The sequence below is a fragment of the Gekko japonicus genome, unplaced genomic scaffold, assembly GCF_001447785.1.
Source record: "Gekko japonicus isolate JY-2015 unplaced genomic scaffold, Gekko_japonicus_V1.1 scaffold337, whole genome shotgun sequence".
NCBI classification, from domain to species: domain Eukaryota; kingdom Metazoa; phylum Chordata; class Lepidosauria; order Squamata; family Gekkonidae; genus Gekko; species Gekko japonicus.
Window position 1 is genome coordinate 631,204 of NW_015175365.1, and position 14,879 is coordinate 646,082.

Below are 14,879 nucleotides of genomic sequence, written 5' to 3' on the forward strand. Positions count from 1 at the left end.
GAAAGACAAGAATCTCAATAAGCATTGAGCTAGAGGCAGCTAGCAAAAGAGACTGTTGATTGATCACTCTTTTGGCTGTTTGAAAGAACAGGTTTTCTGGACAAAGGACATGCAATAAATAGATTTATAGCGCAATCCAAAGCAGAGCTACACCTTCTAAACCCATTGAAGTCAACTCTGTTTAGGACTGCAATGTTTGATGACTTTTGATTTTTTTTTTAGAAAATATGATATTCTATTATTCAGACAGGACAAGATGAGCATGTACTGCAAGTGGGTTATAAGAAGTAGGTTTAAAGACAAAGGATTTCCTCTAAATGGCTAACTTCTTTGTCTGGAGTATAGTAAACAAAAATGACTTGGGGATCAATTATTGCTGTGATGGGTGATGCATCTGGCAGAATTTTTCTTTCTGTGTGGTTATTCTTTTGCCCTAAATTTAAGCTACTTTTTATCAGACCATATATGCTATATTAATTTAAAAAATATTATTATTGCATTACACTACATAATAGCTTAATACAAAGAAGACAAAAGAAGAAAAGGGTGTTTCCTGCCAACCTAGCAGTTCGAAAGCAAGAAATTGCAAGTAGATAAGTAGGTACCACTTAGGAAGGTAACAGTGTTCCGTGCATTTAGTCATGCCGGCCACATGACGACGGAAACGTCTTCGGACAGCACTGACTCTTCGGCTTGGAAACGATGAGCACCGCCACCCTAGAGTCGGATTCAACTGGCTTTCGAGCAAGGGAAATCTTTACCTTTACTAAAAGCAAGAAGGGTGTGTTTTATCTCTTTCATTGCAATATGTAATACAAATTAAAATAAAAAATAATAAAAATTGCCCAGCTTAAAGAAAACTTATCTGTATGTTGTAAATTATGTGTTTGCACCCTGTGGCAGTATGTTAATTTAGTTAATAATTAAACCAGTCTTTTTTATAGGTTGGAGTTCTGTCCCCCCCCCCCCAGTATGCTGCAATAACCATTTTAGCAGCTGTAATCAGAGTTCACACTAAATATCTGAAGAAGCTACCAGTTCTTTTAAACATCCTAACAGAATTATTTTAGGATTGGTGGTATATTGCTTCAAATCACATTTTGCTAGTATATGTTAAGTACTGGACAAGTCTGAAACACATGTATCAAATCTGCATGGCCCCAGCCACATCTTCAACAAATATCTCATAAGTTTTTGAGATTTATGAGATACATGATAACCATTGCAAAAGTATTTTACCAAAATTTTCTTTGAAACTCATCAGGATTAGTTTCAAGGTCATGTTTTCCCATATCCATTTTCATTTCTCTAAACCCAAACTAATTCATAAATCATTCTCCCATTTCTTCAAGCAGCTTAAAGGAGTAGTATCTATATAGATCTAATTTTCACCAGCCCCCTCTGCCTGCAGATACTTATTTCCGCAGACAGGGGGCACGCTCTCTCCCAACACATTTTTCTAGAGACTCAGGGGATTTTATGGTATGTAGAAAAAACTTGAAAAGTTTTTTAAAAAAACCACCTTGGGGAGGGTTGAACCCCCCCCAGTACCTTTTGAAATGGCCGCCACAGGGCTCTACTCCAGGCCCTGCTGCATCCACAGTGATAGCCAGAAGGTGGGGGGGGAAGCAAAAAGCAGAAGTATGGATTGGGGAGGATTCCTCCTGCAGTATGAATGGCAGGGGGTTTGGAGCTAGGCCTGGGGCTAGGATTACCTGCTCCAGTTTGGGAAATTCCTGGAGATTCTGCAGTGAAGTCTGAGGAGTGTAGAGTTATGGGAGGGGAGAGGCCTCAGCTGGATGTAATGCCACAGAGTCCACCCATTTTCTCCAGAGGGACACCTCTGATGTCTGGAGTTCAGTTGTAATTCTGGAGAATCTCTTAAGTCCCACTTGGAGGCTGGCAAACCTAGGCCTAGCAGCACCCTCTGAGTGACTTGATACCACCTGACTTGCGTGATTCAGCTAGGCCTGGCTGCTTGCTACTGTTCAACAGCTGCCACCCTATGAAAGTCAGTGTAGTATAATGGTCAGAGCTTCAGAGTAGGGTTTGCGAGACCCAGGTTTCAATCCCCATCTTGCTGTGGAAGCTCACGGGGTGATTTTGGACCAATCACATACTTTATTTTATTTATTTATTTATTTTTCATATTTATATCCCACCCTCCCCAGTGGGCTCAGGGTGGCTTTCAGCCTAACCTACCTCATAGGGTTGTTGTGTGGATAAAAAGGGAGGAGAGAATAATGTCAATTGCTTTAGTCCCCACTGTTGAGAAAGACCATAGTTTTCTTCAGTAGACCCTGCAGGGAGAAAGGAGACAGAAAGCTGAAGACAGAGGGGCAGATAAAGGTAGGTTGGCTGTTGGGTGGGGAAGGAGATAGAGATGCCTGGATATTTGAGGGGTGGAGCCTGGGGATGGTGGGGATTGAGGCAGGGAGGGACTTCAACAGATCTAATGCCATAGACTCCACCCTCCAAAGCAGTCATTTCCTCCAGGGAAACTAATGTTGCCAGCCTCCAGGTGAGAGCTGGAGATCTCCTGCAGTTACAACTGATCTCGATGACAGAGATCAGTTCCCCCAGAGAAAATGGCAGATTTGAAAGGTGGAGTTGATGGCATTATACCCTGCTGAGGTCACTTCCAATCTCAAACCTGATCCTCCCAAGGCTCCACCCCCAAGTGTCCAGGAATTTCCCAACATGGAGCTAGCAATTCTAAGAGGAACTGATCTCTGTATTTGAGCAACTCATTACAATTCCTGGAGATCGGCTGCTGCCACTGCTGCTGTGTGTCTCTGGGGGGAGGAAGTAGGTTGGAAGCCGGGAGAGTGACAGGGGCAGAAAGGTTGATGGCCCGGAGACTCACAAAATGGCTGCTAATCAATCTCTTGTATCAGAAACGGCCACCTCTCCCGATAAGACACACCTTCCACTCTTACTGGCACAAATGGAACTTACGGCTAATATAAATGATAACACGATGCTGTGTTTCTTAGTAGCTGTTACGTTAGCCAGGAGGGTGAGTGAGCTAGCAGGTTTTCAGAGAGATCCCCCAGTTTTGAAGTTCTTTCCTAAAAGCGTAATTCTATGCCCTAATTTTAGGTTTCTTCCTAAGGTAGTTTCTAGGTTCCATTTATCCCAAGATATTGTTTTGCCTATATTTTTTCCTGCACTGAGCTCTGAGAATGAGTTCATTGCATTCTTTAGATGTTTGGAGGGCATTATTATTTTACCTCAAGATAACCCTGGAGTTTCACAGGAATAGAGTCCTGTTTGTTTTACTGGCCCTAAGAGAGGTAGGAGAGGGTCATATCAGACCCTGTCCTGATGGATTGTCAGGACCATTAGGGAGTGTTATGATAAGACCAGATTGCCATGCCCATTGAACATTCATGCCTATTCCACTAGGACAATGGCTTCTTCCATGGCTTTCTTGGAAGGAGTGCCTTTGATGGATATCTGCAGAGCTGCCACCTAGTCATCGGCAGACACATTTGTATGTCACTACACTTTGGATCTGCAGGTGAGACGTGAAGCTCAAGTGGGCATGCAGTTCTCTATTCACTGTTGAAGTGAGGAGAGCATGCCCCACACTTGGTGAGTAGCTTGCTAGAATCCCACATGGGACTGCACAGAAGATCAAAGATGAACTCAAAGTTGCACATGCCTGTAACTATTGTTCATTGAGTATCTTCTGGGCAGGCACACATACCCTCCCTCCTGCCCCTCTGAATGCTCTGGTTTTGGCGGTGTTAGAGGTACTGAGGGTAAGGGGTGCTGCTGTGCAGAAGTACATGCACCCTGGGCGGGCACAAGCTTCTGGCTCCAGTGTGCAGCACCCCCTGGAGGCTTTTAGCTGTAAATACCTGTCTGATGGCAGGCCTGCTCATGCACAGTCCCCATGTGTGCCTGCACAGAAGATACTTGAACAAAGTTACAGGCTAAGTGCAACTGTGTTTTCTGTTTGTTTGCATTTCAAAATTAATCCTATGTCCAGGTTTAGGGACTCTCTAGCAATCTCTAGGATGTTGGAACCTCTTTGGCCAATGCTAACGTTCAAAAAACATCTCACAACCTAATAGCTTATGGGCAATTTATGTCTGTCCAAGGTATCCTGTTTTATCCACATGTACATTAATGGACTGTACAAAAAATGTACCAAAAAGATACATGTTAACCCATATAGTGCTACATTTTTATAAACCTGTAATATCATTTCCCATGCTGCATGTTAGAACGGTAATCTGTACTCGAGTTGTAAAAATTAAGAACATTGCAGATAAGCAAACCGGAATGGAAACGCAGCATACATTTTGCAACTTTCCCTTAGCTGTTAAAGGTGCCTTTCTTTTGTCTTATGCTATAAGACATAGGATGAGTTAGTACCTTTTTGTTTTTTGGTGTGTGGGTTGCTTTGGCATTGATTTATTTTGTCTTAACCCACTGACAACTTTCACAGGCACTAGCAGTGGATTGAATCTTAATTTTGGAGAGGCAATGGGTGGTAATTAGTTGTTGGATCTATCTTCTCCCCATATCTGAGGGAATTAATGGGCAATAGAAAATTTACCCAAACTTCAAATAAGCTAGGCCTTTTGAAAGTTTTCTGTGTTTTTTTAATTATTGTTTTAATCCTGGATGCTTTCTGATTTTAAAAAAAAATCTGTATGAGTCTGCTGGTGTGCACGCATGCATACAAAATAGCTTACTTTCCTGAGTCACCTGGAAGTCTGCAACACTTTTGCTTTGGTGGTTTGAAATCCTGAAGCCTATTTGTAAATAGCAATTTGGTTCCTTAAACCTGTTTGTGAAAAATTACTGTCAGTATTGCTGCACTTCATGGATTTAAAGAAGGGTGGTCTTTGTTTGTCAGTAGCTCAGATTCCATGTTTATTGTACATAACCATAGGTTATAATTCTTTTTCATCATACGTGCAAGTGGAACGTAGGGTGATTTTTCTGTGGTGATTTTATTTCTATCTCCTCTAAAGCAAAATGCCCTGCTGAATCATCTGTACAGGCAGAAATAAATTATCCATCAAAAGGCTAAATACTGTGTAAACCAACTTTATGCATGTTTTAGGTGCTGCCAAATCCAGTCCAGCTTCAAAACCAGGATCAACACCGTCTCGTCCATCATCAGCAAAAAAGACACCACCTAGCAGCTCAGCCTCCAAATCTGATAAAGATTTGGAGACACAAGTTATACAGCTCAGTGAACAGGTAACATGCCTAGGAATGAACACATTTCTGAGTGATTCAGTGAAGATACTAAACCAGAGATTGATGGTAAAGAAGCGTTCCAGATAGCCTGGTGGTGTGTGCTGCGACAGTATTAAAAACCTCCTAAAGTTGCGAAATGTAGCACAGTTGTCCTACTGAAGCCCAGTTGTCATAGAACAGTAAGTGCCATGCCATTGCTGGTACCAACTCCTGGATTTTAAAAAGACCCTCTCCTTTTCATGCCTGCAGGTAATCCATAGCACATTTAAGCAGGAACATGATACGAGCATGGACACAGTAGTGCCAGTAGGTACAAGATCACTAGAGCTGAGAATGTGGTGTCCAAGTATAAGGATTTTAGCTGTGCCTCCACATATATAAACCCATGAGCTTTTCTGCCCATGTAGCAGCCCATAATAATAATACATTGACTGTGCTAACTATAATACATGGCCACTGCTATGTAAATGCTGTACTCTAAGCTGTTTTCTCAATCTTATCAATTGCCCACTATTATCCCTAGGATAGAAATGGGGTAGGTGACTGAGGTTGAGTGGTCTACCTAAAGGCGGAGTTGAGATTAAGAATATTAAAACAACCACTTCTACATGTAACCTTTCCACTGAACATAGCATATATACTCTGGTTTTAAAATTCTTTGTGAATTTTGTAGAATGTTTCCATTCATTTTTCTGCCCAAGCTCCTTCGTCCCATCCCATTTCACCCCACAAGGGTGGAAGATACCTGCAGGAGCAGTACCTCTGCAGCCATCTTGTACCTGAGGTGTATTGAAGGGACATGTACAGAGAAATACATCATTCATTATTCTGTGTGATAAAATAACATGTAAGTGGCCCCACCACCACCAAAAAAGTTTATTATTATTTCCACTAGAAAAATTATTCAGGGGAAAAAATACGTGACTCCCCTCCTCCCTACTTTTATAGTATTTTTCTAGGCTTTGACATCTCTAGTTTGAGTGTAGTGATAATTATAGGGCAGGGGTCTCCAACCTTTTTGAGCCTGAGGGAACATTTGGAATTCTGACACAGCATGATGGGCACAGCCACAAAATGGCTGCTGCAAGAGGTGGAACTAGCCACAGAATTACTGCCTCAGTGAAAATCTTTGTGCTTCCCGCCAAAGTAACACTTTTAAAAAATCTGCACAGCCAATCAGATCTCCAGTGACCTTGCTGGGCAGAAACTGTATCTGGCTCTGCTTGCTTTCTAAAAACACTTGGCAGGCACCAGGAAAGGTGTCAGCGGATGGGGACCCCTGCCATAGGGAAACATAAACACTGGAAGTATAATGTTTCACGTGGTTTTGAAATCATGTGAGCATTCAGACTACCTATCAGCTGACTTATGTTGTCAAAGGAATTATTCAGTGATTAAATGTACTAAAGAAGTGGTGTCTTTTTACAGGTACATTCATTAAAACTTGCACTTGAAGGTGTGGAGAAGGAAAGAGATTTCTATTTTGGAAAATTAAGGGAGATTGAGCTTCTCTGTCAAGAACATGGGCAGGAAAATAATGACCTTGTCCAGCGGCTAATGGAAGTTCTCTACGCTTCAGAAGAACATGTGAGTCTGAGATCATCACCAGCTCTTCAGTCACATGGATGTGCATAGCATGTTTTAAACTGACATAGGCCTGATTTCATTCAAGGCAGCTATGGTACCTTAGCAGATAAAAAGATGGCAGTCTGTGTTATATTGAAAGGATTTGGGGGTTTCCAAGTAATCACAGAAGATATTTTACAGCTTTTCAAAAAAAATGTTGCATAGTTTTTTAGTAATATATTTTGTTGTTTAAGTTTTGTTGAGGAAGTAAGTTCCTAGTCCTTGATTGTTGCTATTTATATGGGATTTACTCTGTGCTTGTAGCTCAGAGATGCAGTTTGCTGCTTGCATTGGGGTGACTAGTAAGTCCTTGCCTTTGGGATGAATAACGTTCAGTGAGTAGCCAAGGGTCAAATAATACATCTTCCCCTCTTGTACTCCAGTGCCTTCCTGCTCACCCAGTACTGCCACCATCATTGTGTCAATTATTTCTTCCTTTTGTCTAGAACAGTGGTTCTCAACCTTCCTAATGCCGTGACCCTTTAATACAGTTCCTCATGTTGTGGTGACCCCCAACCATAAAATTATTTTCGTTGCTACTTCATAACTGTAATTTTGCTACTGTTAGGAATCGTAATGTAAATATCTGATATGCAGGATGTGTCTCGGTTCCTAAGACCATGGAAAATTTGTGTTTTCCGATGGTCTTAGGCGACCCCTGTGAAAGGGTCGTTCGACCCCCAAAGGGGCCGCGACCCACAGGTTGAAAACCGCTGGTCTAGAAGGAACAATGCAGGGATATTCTAGGTTCTTGTCTTATTGGGACAAACTTTGGAGTACGTCCCTCCCATTCAGATGAATGAAACCTGCAACATTATAGGAGCTGAGTGCACTGACTTCCCTGAACTGTTGGAGATCATTCTCATTCCCTCTAGGACTATGTAGTTTGTAGGGTTATCACAGTGGTACCTAATGGCACGAAAGGTCTGAGACAAAGCCACAATAACCTGTCAGAAACCTTGGAAAGATAAAGGAAGTAAAGGGAAGCAGTGGCCATTTGTTGTGGTGCATTTGCCCAGTGCATTCCAAGTTTGCTAAAAGTACATATTCTTGTGAAAATCTAGTTGTTTTAAGATATACTTTGCAGCAACTCCAGAAACTCTAATTTGCATTCTCACAGATTGTTCTGGAATGGAGTTTCATACAGTATAAACAGATTTAATTCTGAACTTTCAAAAAAAGATAACTGTGATGGATGAGAGGATTTCTGAACTGACCAATCAGATTCAAATAGGGAAAATGGACTGCTGGAGTGAAAAAAAGGCTGAGGGGAGTTTTAACTGTCAACAAATAATGGACAAATGGGGCAGTTGGATTTTGGAGGGAGAAGGGATTGGAGGCATCCTGGACTACGCAGGGAGTCCAGGAAGAACTGTAATGATTGATTTTGACAGGTGGGGGTTGGGTGCTTTTCCTAGATAAAACTGTGGACTTGTTCAAGCTGTCTAGTTATTGTATTTATGGCAATACTGCTGAAAAGGACAAACATTGCAACTTAAGTATAACACTCCTCCCAGCCCTGGTAACTGTGTCAACTGGAGGCTGGAGTGGGAAGGAATTGCAAGCCACATTTACCAATTAAATAAACTTATCTGTTGTTATATATGACTCTGGTGTTATCCTCAACCCACATCCCTCACTATACACTCTGTAGGAACCACAACAAAGGGGTCTGGACATGAAAGTGGCGTACTGTCTGGTACAGGATTGAGTAATCCTGTGTATTTGTCAGAGCAGATATTCTAAGCAACAGAAATCCCACACACCTCACACACCTAAAGCTAACAGTTGACTTTGTATAAAATATATAAAAGATTGTGTGGTGAGGTGATGCACAACTCTGCAGCCTGAGGGACTTGTTATTGGCAAAGTGGTATAAAACAATAAGAGAAAGGCCTGGACCAGGGGTTGTGACAATAACTTTTTTTGAAAAAGGACAAAGTTGCAATGTTTATAGTTGTCTTATCTTAAAATGTCGAATCACAGAAATATTGATGTTTAAGAGTTTCACAAGATCTTTCATGAAATTGTGAGAAATCATCCTTTGGCAGTAAGGGCCACATACTTTGTATATGTGAGGACCCAAGGTCAGTCTCTGTCATTTTCTCTGGCCCTTGTCACATTACCATTCTTAACCAGATGTTATTCATTGTTGACTCAGTTTTGAGTAAAGTGATACAGAGATGGGAGTTTCATACAGCAAATTTCCTTCCGTTAATGAGCCACAGCTATAGCGCTTACCTTAGAAAGTTAAAAAATAGCTGAGGAAGATCTCATGGGGGGAAAGGGCGGGGGGAAGTGGCACTGTAGAAAGCACTATGGACATTTTAAACAGCACACCACAGTGATTCAGAAATGGAACAAAGGGGCTGAAAACAGAAAAAAAGCAGTTTCCCTCAAAAGCGGCTCAACCATGCTTTTCTAACCTGACACAAATGGGTTTGCATAAACAGATAAGTAAATGCTGAAATGACAGGGGGGAAATCCATTAGCAACGGAATACAAAGGCATTTTGTTCCCTCCTAACAGTCCCTGGCTGCCCATTCTTCTAAGAAGTCATTGCATGAAGTAGCAGATAAGTTGAGGAGCCATTTCTGTGATCATCTTGGTGCTTCTTGGAGCTGCTGTGATCATGAAAATCCTTAGCTGTGTGTCCATTTACCATCAATTTGTGCAGTAGCTTTAGCTACATTATGACATGTGTTCTACAGTGGTGATGTAGAAAAAAGTGATGGGTCATTCACTGCCATTTTGTAAAAAACTGCTGCTTCCTAGTTTGCTGGGTTATATAGCCAGTAAGAATTACATAGACAGTGTTATGATGTCAAGATGCCACAGCCAATAAAACAATATGTAATCTCTCCTTATATATAATTCTGTTTTGGTCATGGACTCTCCTGAACATTCCACACTCTCCCAAATCAGTTCGCTCCCTGATCTGTCACTCAGAAGCTGTCCCTATCCACTGGCTGCGTTGCCTGAGTCTCACCTCCAATATTCTAAACAGTTTGCTGTTCCTGTCCTCCCAGTAGCCAGTCGGAACACAGAGGTCATTTGCATATGCGGCCTGATTGGCCTTTGCCTTTAACATTCTAAACAGTTTGTTGTTGCGAGTCATTGAATGTGTCCTGAGGTAAAATACATATCCCAATTTCCCCTTAAATGGTCACTGGAGTTGCCAAAATACATATCTCAATCTTCCCTTAAACGGTCACTGTAATTGCCAATCTCCCTGTGGGGCCTGGAGATCTCCCAGAAATCACCATGTTCCCCAGCCACAGCTCATCATTTCCCCTACAGAAAATTTCCCTGCTATTCTAATGGCTACTTTGGGCAGTGGACTCTATGGCATTATACCCTGCTGAAGCCTCTCCACACCCCAAACCCTGCCATCCCCAGGCTCTACCCCATAAATCTACAGGTCTGGCCTTCCCCTTAGTATTGCCAGCCTCCAGGCAGCACCCGGAGATCTCCAAGACCAGTTCTCCTGGAGAAAATGGCTGCTTTGGGCAATGGACTCTATGGAATTATACCCTGCTGAGGTCCCTCCACACCCCAAACCCTGCCCTCCCCAGGCTCTACCCCTCAAATCTACAGGTATTTCCCAACCCAGAGTTGGCAACCCTGTAACTGGCTATGGAACCGCTTTCCAGACCCTTGGAACCCTGAAGACATGGCATAGGAGGAGGTGCGTTTCTACCTTAGCTGCCACTGCATAACCCCAAATCAACATGAGTCAGGGGTGGAGGGAGCCATACCTGTTACCATGAGGCTGTCCTCCCATACTACCCACTTGGGGCAGCAAAATTAATTGAGACAGCCCTGCCTTATAGCTAAGCAGAAGGAAATAAACATGGCTTGCCTCCCTCTATTTTCCCCTTCCCTTTGCCGCCCCACCAGCCACAGTCGGGACACTCACCTGGAGCTTCCTTCTAGAGCTTGTTGCATTTTTTCCCACAACGGGCCTTACTCCTAGTGACAACATAAAGCTAATTCAGAAAGACGATAGGAAATATTGCCCTAATTCTAAGTGGGGAGGAAGGAAGTCATGCTCCTTTGCTATTCTACCCTACAAGGGAAGGCAATGAAACCAATCTCACAACATAAGAAGATAGGGAGCATCACCTTGTCACCTTAGTAATGTGGCCTTATTCCTTTACCCCACACGCACAATGGTTAAACTCTTCTGTTCCGGTTAATGTGCCCCCTGAAGTAGCTAGAAGGGGGAGGGTTGCTTTTGATGGGAAGCAAAACGTTTTGACAAAAGCACCTCCTTTTCCAGCATGGCTTTAATCTAGATTTCAGAAATGCAGAGTAGATATTAACTGTATAGGAGTTTTACAGGAAAACAATCATTTTCAACAAAGCAAGCTTTTAATTTGGGGTTAATGGAAGTAAGCAGATTATAAAATTAGATTTCATGTTCAGGCACTGTGTGTTTGTACGGTACTTGTGTATTTACAGTTTAACTCTTTTAGCAAAGCAATACAGAAATTATTTTTGGCATGATTCTCAGAAATACAGGCAATTCCTTTATAGAAATTTAATTGTATTTTAGTCTGTTGATAACTAGTCAGTCTATCCTGCTTATTACCCAGCATGTGTGCCACATTATTCCAATTCAGACTGAATCTGATTAGGATCTAGGAGACCCAGATTTGAATCCCTACTCTGCTATGGCAGCCTGCTGGATGACCTTAGGCCTGTTGTACACACTCAGCCTTAACTTAACTACCTCATAAGCCTGTTAGGATAAAATGCAAAAGAATGATATAAGTTGCATTGGGGCCCACTGGAGATAACATAATAAATATATCTTAATTAAGATGGCAGCTTTCATGTTAAATTAGTAGAATTATATTCAGTTCACATGAGGAAAATGCCAGAATGCATTCTTCAACACAGTTTCAATAAAAATGTGGAAACTGAATTCCCTTGGTCATCTTGCCTCCCTGCCAGTTTTCAGCACCTGTCTCCATTACTCGTTTCCTACACATATTTCCTAAAGTCTATATTTAATATCAAATTTGAGTTGTGCTGGGACTTCTCTAAAAGTCCTTCATTTTCAGATTAATCCTACCGCGCTTAGCTTTGTATAACAGTTCAGACATATTCAGTTAATGTTTTCAGCAGCATAGAGGGGAAGAATCACACTTTCGGTGTTTTCTGTGTATTACTTTTGCTGAGTTTTTTTCCTATTTGTAATGAAGACCTTTCCCACTTTTAACACACAGGAGAGCCACACAGAAGACCATGAAGGCGAGGAACAGGTTCATGAACAGCCCCAGCAGCAGGAAGAGTACTGACCACCTGGCACATTGGATAATTTTCATTTTTTGTGTGGGAACTTTCTTCTGAAGAATAGAACGTGTGTGGCCTCAGACTTGAAACCAACCACTCTCAGTCTGCCATTAACATAAATGTCCCATAGTGAGTGTCAGCCAGTTGCTGCATTCTGTGCCCATCCTTTGCCAAGATGTGTTTGCAGGAGTCTTCTGTTGGAGTTTGCACCTGAGAAGGTCTGAAGGCTGTGATCCCAGTTTCTACCACTGCAACTTCACTATTTGGCTGCTTGAGATTTGTTCAGCTTTTTAAAAAAATATATAAATATATAATATATATTTATTTTTTCCTTTTGTCTTAAGTATGATACGTTTGTAATTTGTTCAAAACTATTTATATGGGCATCTCTTATGGCAAAAAGTATTGTTCTGTTCGGTTTCCTCACATATTGTGGTCTTTTTGGTCTGCCTTGTGCATACATTTTGTCAGTGTGAAGGAGGGGAAACAACTGAAATCACACTCAGATTATACCTGTTCCCATCATTTAACACCACACAAGAAAGCAACTTTTTCCTATCTTAAAAACAAACACCTCTCATCCTCCTGATGTTTACACCAAAGCATGTTAGAAAGCTGCACAGTATATCTTCATTTGTGGAAGATTGATGCCTGCTCAACTGTTAGATGGAGAGTTCTTAAACACTTCCCCTGCAGCTAGAAACTTATTTCTTCCTATTTCGCTTTCCTATTTGGTATCTGTTGGTTCAAGCAAAGTCTTGACCACTGTATCTCTGCCTGCAGGTGCCACTGGGGCTCAAGCTTCTACAGCTAGAAATGGGGATGCTGCAGAACAACCGCTTTCCTTCCCCCTTGCATTATGTGGAGGATGAACACGTTTGTGATGATAGACTTGGCTATGCTGAACCAGTTACAAGCACAATCACACCTAGTTTTACTTTGAAGTCTTTTAGTCACCTTTGAAATAAACTGTTAAATGAGCACCTGTTTTCCACACAGTTGCTTTGTGTCAGTTTTCAGGCATATATTTTGGAGGCGTATTATCTGGAACAAGATATGAGAATTAATTACTGTGTGGTCTGGCTGTGACTACTGGATGGTTTGAGAGTGCAGAATGTTGGCTTGCAGAAATGTTCATTGCCTTGTGTTTCAATATTACCATTCTTGTTAATCTTGCACTTGGATGATGGCATTTTATAAATAGAAATATAGCAAATCATGTATTAAAACATTCCTTATTTCTTAAACTTAAGTTGCACATTTTCTTAGTCTAGTTACAGTTCTCTTTTTTTTTTCTTCCTTTTTAAAATTCACTTGGTTTCCCTGGTTTGTTATTTAATTTCTTAATCTCAGATTGGACTGGTTATTTGACATGATAGGTACAACAGCAAAAAATCCTAGCACAGTATCACACACTTGATCTTAGCCAAAAGGCCGAGAGGCAGGGTATCATCCTGCAGGCTGCAGTTACTATAGTTCTAAATAAAGCCCTGTGTATGCCGTCGTCTTAAAAATCAGTGGTGTTGCTGTACTTAAATGGTGGCTTCCAACATACATGCATAGATGCGAGGAACTCTTGTTTAATATAAGAATGTGTGTTTACTTCCAGAGAAATTATGCAGTAAAGCATTTACTTACTGTTTAGGCAACATATGTGATGCATTTGAACAAATATTTGCATTTCCTCATTTTAATCCCTTAGCTCGACAAAACTGTAGCTAATATGTACAGAATGAAGGAGTGACACAGCTTGAAACCCTGTGAAAATCAATGTGCTCCCTGACTAGCCCTTTACTATTACTGTTAGCAGAAGTGATTTGGTTTCACTTGAACAATTTATGCATAAAGCAGTTTTAAGAAAGGAACTTTTTTCAGGAGGATGTAGAACACTCTCATAATACAGCATAGGAATCAGTTATACATTTTCTGCTTTTAAAATGTCCATGATTATTATATAATTAGTTTCACTGTCTCCCAAATGCCCATTGTGATCAAATGGAATTTTGGGGAATATGCTAGATTTCTGAACCACCTGTTCAGCACCTTCTCACCACCACCAAAGCAGTTGTAACCTTCCTTCTTTTTACTCTTGAGGAAATTTTCAGATCACTTCCTTTTGAAGCACTTTCAGAGCTTTTCTTAGATAGATCCCACCAAAGCCATTTTACCTTCCAGTCCTGTAAGTTCGAATTTGTGTGGGTTAAGGAGGGGATGTGTAGCTGGTTTTCTTCAGTTCTTTCTGTATAATTGATCTGTGAAGCAATTTCCCTGCCCTCTTTTTTATTTGAAGACAGGAAGTGGCTGACCTAGGGGGCAGGAGTATAATACTAGCATATTACAACATGATCTGCTCAGTTGTGCTGAGGGAAGTGAGAGACTCTGGGAAGGGAAAGAGGACCCTCCCTCTGTGGTGAGTAACCCTGTTATTTCTTTATGGTTTTAAATATGCATTTGTAATTACTTTTACTAAATAGCACACCATAAAGCTTTGGTTATATATTAAATGTAAACTGAAAGGAATGTAAACATATGTATTGTTAATTATAAATAGATAAGTAATGACATAATAGATGCAAAAAAGTCTTATTCTGATGTATCAGTCATTTTGCGTTACCCACCAACTGTCGCATGATAGAGTAGATTTTTGGGGGGTCTCTGAATATGTTAATAACTTGACTTGCGTTGATCTTTTTACATATTTAATAAAAAAAAGTTTATGTTACAATCTG

General features: G+C 41.2%; 1 protein-coding gene across 2 annotated transcripts in view; it reads left to right on the forward strand.

The window, feature by feature from the left end:
• MAPRE2 (microtubule associated protein RP/EB family member 2) overlaps positions 1-14,624 on the forward strand; it is a 128,955-nt gene extending 114,331 nt beyond the window's left edge. For both annotated transcript variants that reach the window (XM_015425461.1, XM_015425459.1), the window contains exons 5-7: positions 5,084-5,223; positions 6,652-6,810; positions 12,084-14,624. In XM_015425461.1, the coding sequence (XP_015280947.1) occupies positions 5,084-5,223; positions 6,652-6,810; positions 12,084-12,155 (371 nt within the window). In that variant the 3' untranslated portion in view covers positions 12,156-14,624. The remainder of the gene's footprint in view (positions 1-5,083; positions 5,224-6,651; positions 6,811-12,083) is intronic.
• The last annotated feature ends 255 nt before the right edge of the window (positions 14,625-14,879 follow it).